Here is a 7,960-nt window from a genome sequence, read left to right as displayed (position 1 = left end):
ATAATAATTAACCAAATACAATAAAATAGTCCCAGCCCTATAATCGTTAATAATTAATTATAATCCCTGAGTTAGAAAAACAGACACATAATGGACCACCTGTCAGAGAAATCGATTCTGCCATGAAAGCACTTTTCATCAACAGCGACACTATAAGTATATAAATGGTTGGATTCTACCATCATATGACTTATAAAGCTCGTTTCAACAAATGGTGACTCTAAATCCTTTCCCCGTGTTTTTTTTCTTCCAGATAAGTTGTTGTTGCTGGGAATAGTGAAGGGGGGCTGGTCATGGAAAAGTTCTGGGACTCAGGGATTCCTTGTTTACATCCTCCCGGAGTACGCCGCGGGGGCGGAGTTAGCCCCGCCCTCATTCTTTAGACCTGACGTCATTGTCGCTTGTGTTTTTTGTGAATGAAAGAATCCAACCTCAGAGAGCAGCGGAGTAATTCCGGGAAAAGGCGGACTGACATTTTGTCGCCAGCGTCGCGTCGACCCAGCAGGTAAATTATATATTTTACTTAAAATTAAACGTTGGAATATTTATCTGTAATGTGAGGGTAGCAGACGAACACTAGAGGGTTTACATATGCCGGGGACTAGCCAACCAACCAAGGACAAGCGAGCAGGCAGCTGTTTGCTTTAATCTCCTTTAGGTTAGCTCGTCAGAAGCTAGCTAGGTGCTAACAGTTAACATTACTAGCATGGTCAGGATGATGCTGATCATTTGGACCCGCTCTTCACACGTATGCCTCTATACTTGTATCATCTGAAACCAAATGACGGCCCCACTTCCTCCTTGTCATTGTACGTTTTAAAACAATTAAATGGATTATTTAAAGTCCTACTAAAATGGATGTCGAGAGCACTCGTGATGGCTGTTTACTACGGCAGCCTTCTCCTCAAGCTGGCCAGCTCCTCTCCGTATAAGGGTACGGGGGGGATCTGGATGTAGCCAGATAAATGGTGGTCTCTGTTAGTCTTTTGTTTTAGCAAATTTAATATCAAATGTAATATTTATTGTGTTGTTTTTTAACTCTACAAAACCAGCTAACTAGCGTTGGTTGTAGCTCACGTTTGGCAGTGCTGCGTTCACTTGTTGCTTTCCTCTTTGGTAGCTGAAAAGTACGTCGTCTTAAGTGATATTTATAGTTGGGTACAGCCGTGGATATCCTGTGCTGTTTCTGGGTAAACACAGAAGGACGTGGTCACGGCTGGGTTTTTGGGTTTGGACTGACTGGCAGTGTCTGAGGAGCTGAGCAAGCCGTTTATTGCTGAATCACCCTGACTTTACGAAACGGCGGTCTGCTCGGTTTACAGCCGGCCGGTCGGACAGCCGCTATTCCTGCAACCTCCACTTCCCACGCATGTCGGGAAATGCAGTGAATTGTCAGCAAACTATAGACCAAAAACGTGTTGTATTTCGCTCACACTGATCAACACCTGCTGTACATGACTTCAGGGCCTACATGTGCCGTTAACGCCCATTTTTACTATTATGTAGACATGTTGTTTTTTTTTTTTTTTTTTTACGGAAATTGCATTTCGAGCTCAAGGGGCCCAAAATGAAACTGATGAAATGTGAAGAAAAAGGAGTCATTGACTACTTTTTCTTTTATGCTTCCTCCTCCTCCTCCTGCCAGGCAGCATGGTTAACTTGTTGTGAGCTCAGCTTGTTTCCTGACATGTTGCTGGAGAGCAGCACATATCAACACCTCTCTGTACATCTACTACAATGTAGGCTGCTCTCTATACACACATGTTTACACCTTTTAGGATTTGATAGTTTTAACTCCTGGAACAAAAGCCCATCAATTTGTAGAGGTCACATGAGTAGTCCGATGTAAATGCCTCATTTCTAGAATTGTAATATCCTTTTAAATAAAGGGCCGTAATTGTAATGAAAGTCAGCGTATCGCATTCGAAAGCAAGGAGAAAATCTTCTTACCGTAACTGGAAATTGTCTTAGATAATTCACACTAAAAGATTTCTTAAGATTTGAAGATTCACAACAGATTTCTCCAAATGACTGAATCTTCAAGATGTTGTTGTTGATAGATTCACAAGAGGAAAGATACATTAAAAAAAAGGGTGTGAGAGATCATATAACACACTGGTACCCAGCGAAGACAATCATCAAGAAGTGGTGAATTTCACCTGCATGATGATCTTGTCGAGATAAGTGAAGCTGTAAAAAGGTTATCTGCAAACTTAAAGCAATTACTGGACTGTATTTTGTCATCCGATATCATGGAACCACGCGTGTTAACATTTTCTTTTTTTTGTTCTACACTTCGGGGCTACAAAAGAAACTAACAGAAAGCCCACTCACTCTAAAAAGAAAAAAAATCCAATGTTGCAATAAATATGAAAGTTCACACTTTCACTCTCCAAAAGCTATGTGGGAAAAACCCCTGTGGTTTGATGATGTCAAAGCAAAACTTAATTGAACGTTAATGTCAGAAGATTTCTTTGCTGAACACAGTCAACACATTGTATCTTCTCGTCAACATACTATGTGGCCGTTTCTGTCCTGTGTCCTCTGGTCAGGATGGAGGCATAATTGATATAACGAAAACAGCTTCAGGTCCAAGTGCAGAGTCATTTTATCACCATGACAGTGATCAGAAACCAACCAAGCAGTGACTCGGTCTGCTCAGTTAGATGTTGGACTTTAATCCCACACAACAACATTTGTGAGCTGACCGTAAGACGATAGTAGGAAGTCCCCACGCAGTCTGTGTTAACCGTTCAACAAAAAGAATTGGAGAACGTTTCCAAATACAGCAGTGTTAAGGCGGTTCAGACTTAAACAAACACTCTTACCGCTGTTATTATAGGTTGTTATGGAAGGAGCAATTAAAGTGTGGGCAAACTTACCTAATCTTGGTGTCTAGACTCTTATTTTATTATAATGATTTATAGGTTTCAAGGAAAGAATAACACGCATTCTCGAAAGTTTTAGCTGTTTTCTATTTTATTGCTTATGTTGTTTTGTCTTTCAATGTGTCTGTCAAATGTCTGTTGAAACCGTAAGAAATACATACTCTACTATAGTTGACTTTTTGTGACTTTTTCACAATGAAAGCTTTGAACCGTTGGTGTTGTGTTGACAAGAGGAAGTGTTGGGGGGGGATTGGTTAGGACACCTGCTTTAAGCAACCAAAGGGCAAACACATGATAACTTCCTCCTCACTATTCCAGCTAACTGAGAACGGCGTGTCGATTTCAAAACCTCCTCTTCCTTTAATATCAAACCACCGAGTTTAATGAGAGAGAGCGCTTTGGAGAAGCATGAAAGATCTGTGGGTTCTCCTTTTTCTTTATCGTGCATGACTGGCTGTCTTGTGAGCGGATGGGTAATGTCAGGACTGAGCCGAACCAAAACAGCATGATGTCCAGAGTCATAACATATGTTATTTTTTTGTGTCCTGCTTCTGTTCTTCCAGAGTGTCTGTATCTGTGTTGACTGGTGCTTGGAGAGGCTGAAGACAGTCGGATCATGAATTCAGAAAGAAGCAGCAAAGCCCTGAAGGTAACGCATATCCAGAAATAAAACTCAGCGTTATTATCTCAATCAGTCATGCTTTCCCTCTTTTTACAATTTGGAAAATAAGTTTTACTCTCCTTCCTATCAGGTATTCTTTATCGCCATTGGTCGTATTTTGTCTTCTCCTCCTTCTACACCGTTACTCACCTCCTATTTCCACCTCTTTTTCTTCAGGTGAAGCAGGAGTGTGGCGAGAATGTGCCCGTCCTGTCGGACAGCGAGCTCATGTCCCTTACAGTACGAGAGTTGAACCTTCACCTGCGCGGCATGTCCCGCGACGAGATCCAAAAGCTGAAGCAACGCCGTCGCACCCTGAAGAACCGGGGCTACGCCGCCAGCTGTCGAGTCAAGCGGGTGTCCCAGCGCGAAGCTCTGGAGCAGCAGAAAACGGAACTCCAGAGAGAGGTGGAGAGGCTCGGGGCGGAGAACGCCGGCATGAGGAAAGAGCTGGAGGGGCTCGGCGCGCGACTGGCCGCGCTCCAGAGGTTCGCCAGGGGCCTGGAGGCCGGAGGAGGCAACCTACTAGCTACGGCCCCGCGTCTCAACACCGCTTCAGTCATCACCATCGTGAAGAGTCCACCGCAGCCTCAGCCACACAGAGACCAGGAGCCATCCTAGAAGGAGCTGCTGGACTGGAGGAGGGGGGCACAACCTGCAATGCAAACACACACACACACACACACACACACACACACACACACACACACACACACACACACACACACACACACACAAAGGCATATATATGTATGCTATTCACACACATGCCGAAGAACAGGAAAACTATTTTAGTAGGAAAATACTAAGCACTTGTCTGCGTCACGCCTCGTTCACATTTTCAAATTCCATAGGATTTACATAAGCAGGAGTCATTTGCTCCTGTTCCACACAGTGTTGACGGAGTGGTGTGTGACGTCACCAGACAGATAGCGGTTAACCGTAGTTATGTTATGTACAGAAAGATGCAACCGGTTAAATGTGAACGAGGCGTTGAGCATTGTCGCACTCAGTCATCACACATGCACAAAAACCCCTCACACTCAGTCCCCGGTCCACACGGGGACGTAGACATTGACTAACTGGACTCTGACTGAAGCCAGACCCCCAACCCAACCAGAGTTACTGGACATGTTAACGGCTCAACAAATCCAGCTCTGACGCTGGTGCTCTCCGATTGTGCTACCGCCTTGGCCTGGGCTTCTCTCTGCTTCAGGTTACGGCACCTGACCAACAGCAGAATGCCAGGGTGGAGCGGGCGCATGTGCAGCTTCCTCCAGCTCTACGTCTTGCATTTCTGGTACAGTTACTAGCTGTTTCTCACACCAGCCCGCGTGTCTCTGCTACTGTGCAAGGAAATGTCCCAAAGTCTGATTTATCCACTTTTGTTAGTCATTAATGCAGAGTTTCTCAACCATGGTGTCACTTGATATGCAAGGGGGGGGGTCACGGGAGAAGACTGTTTGGGTCAACGAGGATTTTGAAAGCAGAAAACAGCCACACAGAAAAAGGTTGAGAAACGCTGCATTTGTTAGTGATGATTTCCTTCCTGTTCATTCAGTGACTTTTCTGTTTTGGATGCATTGGCCACTACTTCCTACCTGTTCTATAGAATTCTTTTGTACTGCTTGTGTACACATTTCTCACATTAATGCAGTGCCTTCGGTGTATGTTGGAGTGAGAAGAATGCAAACCTAAGAGGGGAAAGGGTAAAAACAAGACTGTAATCGCTCATTGTTGACCGCACATTTCTTTATTTAGGCTTTCTCTGAATTCTCCTGTTTTCTGAGCTGTAATCCCTCATCGCTCATTTCACAATCCCTACTGTGCAGTATATTTGCTACACTCTGCTTATTTTTCTCTCATATCTGGTAGACTCCCAACAACAGATGTTGGTCATTTTGCTACAAACGTGTAATAGCGGAGTCGCATCTGCTAGGAATTACGCTCAAGCCGATGCAAATCCTCTGCATACATTCCCGTCTTGTGTTCTTATTTGTAATGTTTGTATGTGCCGTTGAGAGACGAAAATGTTGAGTGACATTTATCAGAGATATATTCTATATATTTTATTTGTATTTAAAGGTAGACGTTATGAAAAGACAAGCTAACGAGTGCTGTGATGTTCTGTGTGTTCAGAAGTACTTACTTATGACTAGTCCGGGGATATTCTCATGTCTAATTATTGTGTTGTGTGGCAACGATGATTACTTTACAAAAAATGTTAATTATTAGCTATGTAGAAATATGCTCAAAGCCAATGGCCATATTGCTGTATGATGATTTTTTTTTTTTTTTTTTTTTTTTGCGTGTGTTTTTGCCATGTTTGTACTGGCTTGTCATAGTGGATTCTTGGAGGGATATTATTTTTCTATGATGATTTGTATGTTATTTGTGTGAAAAATTAAGGTCACTTCTGTATTGGCCGGTTGGGCAGATCCACAGGATGTTAGAGGAAAATGTGAAAAGAAAGATGGAGATGAGGAGGAGACGAGAAGGTTGAAGAGGTTGTTGAACGATGGAGAAAGAAAGTAGGCAAGGCGGACTGGGGAAGAAGGTGGAAAGAGGTGGCGCTTTATTCACTTGAAAACCTCCATCAGTCCCAGGCCTGTTTCAGGCTCGGGTGTCATGGAGTCTAGGCCACTGAATAGTGCTAGCAATATCATTTATAAGCAGGCAACGTAACACAATAGACTGTGTTGACCAAGATATGAGGCATATATTTAGCTATATGAATATCAGCGTGGCAAAGCATTTATTCCCAATATTTTAACGTCTCACATCTGTCAAACTGTGCTGGATGTTTTGTAATACTTGCAAAACAAAAAAATGTTTTTTGTATTTATTACTTGTATTTTTTCTATTGTGAAAATTTAAGTACATTGTCTATTTTATATATTAATTATAATAAATGTTGTACATATTGTACATAACATGGTGTGTTTGTGGTTGTGGGCTGGATTGGACCGGTAGATGCATGCATGTGGTACAGAAAGGAAGTGGAATCTACAGGATGTGTTGCACAAGTTATCTCTGGATCAGAAGACAAACTCAAGGTTAAAAGTTGAGACAGCGTTTTTGATCAAGGATGAAATGTAGTGACACTATAAGTGCTTACATGTCAATTTTTTTTTTTTTAAATGTGAGAAGTGTTACTTCTCTTTATTTAATGAACAACACAAAATAAATCTGTAAATTATGTTCAGATACACTTCACATGCATGTCGTACATGGTCACGTTCCCTGCTGTACAATGCAAAATAATGCTGACTCAGATACACTAGCACTGCAGATGTCTTAACAGTACATAGACATCATACACAAGTAACTTTGACAGCAGTGAAGCATCAATGAAAATAGATTAATGGTTTTTCTCAGTGGCGTGTAGTGAAAAGAGTGAACATTGTTTAGATTTTAGACTATTAGGCATTCCTACTTTCAGGGGAAGCAATGTCATGATTTTGAGACTTAATACCTTTATTAAAAAAAAAAAAAAAAAAAAGGTTATGTTTAATTAGAAACATTTTGAACCCTAGCGCCCCTTATACTGTCTGCAGTCACTCACATCCCAACAAACACCAGATAGGGACATGTTAAACATATAAAGTAAGCAACATATTCACATTCCTGAATACCCATATAGGGGGATGGAGCTAGGTTTAAAGCTCCTGATAATTTTTTTTTACCTAAACAAAAAACAATTCCAATACCAAGCAACTACGTCAGCACACAGCAAAAAAAACAACACGCTAACAGCTAACGTTAGCGATTTTGCTATGTCATGCTACCCTAACATGTAATTATGAAAGCTTTGAAAGTTTCCAACAGTGGTTTAGTTTTGTCTTTAGTCACTCTCCAACCAAAACTCACCAAAGGAGAGAGAGAGAGAGAGAGAAAAAATCACTATATACAGCATAACCACCAGTTATGATTTACCTTTGCTGTTTATCGGTTACAAGTTGTGCTTGATCAAAGCTGCTAATAGCTAGTTCAATGTCTCGCTGTGGAGTCGATGCCAGCTGTGTGTAATCGGTTGCAGGTGTGGAGGAGCTTTTGCACACGAACTTCCTCCCGTATCGAACAGCTTCCTAAACCTTTTTTGTGAAAACACAGTCTTTATCGCCTACTGGTGGATGAATCATGGAAGTGCACTCATCCTAAATGCATTGGCCTTCAAAAGAGGCATGAGTTGCAATTATACTTTTAATGACATGAAAATGTAATTTCCTGAGAACATTTCAACTGGCGCAGATGGTACCCAAATATATCCAAATGGCCCATTAACACATATGCTAATGCGTAAACCACTGAAAAAAACCACTCAAGTTTTACCTTCATTATGATACCAGGATTATGTAAACAGACCTTGTGGTTGCAGAGATACACTGTTTATTTTGTAATTTTCATTGAG

At 41.8% G+C, this 7,960-nt stretch overlaps 1 protein-coding gene across 1 annotated transcript; it reads left to right on the top strand.

Moving 5' to 3' along the window:
• The first annotated feature begins 270 nt into the window (after window positions 1-270).
• On the top strand, window positions 271-4,286 carry maff (v-maf avian musculoaponeurotic fibrosarcoma oncogene homolog F). The gene is given in 4 exon segments (XM_054599293.1): window positions 271-505; window positions 3,452-3,481; window positions 3,483-3,537; window positions 3,727-4,286. Coding segments are annotated over 4 exon segments (618 nt in total). The 5' UTR covers window positions 271-416; the 3' UTR covers window positions 4,171-4,286.
• Window positions 4,287-7,960: the final 3,674 nt, after the last annotated feature.

The sequence above is a fragment of the Anoplopoma fimbria genome, chromosome 5 (assembly GCF_027596085.1).
Source record: "Anoplopoma fimbria isolate UVic2021 breed Golden Eagle Sablefish chromosome 5, Afim_UVic_2022, whole genome shotgun sequence".
NCBI lineage: Eukaryota > Metazoa > Chordata > Actinopteri > Perciformes > Anoplopomatidae > Anoplopoma > Anoplopoma fimbria.
The sequence above is the reverse complement of the archived record's forward strand: the minus strand, read 5'-3'. Positions and strand labels throughout refer to the sequence as shown.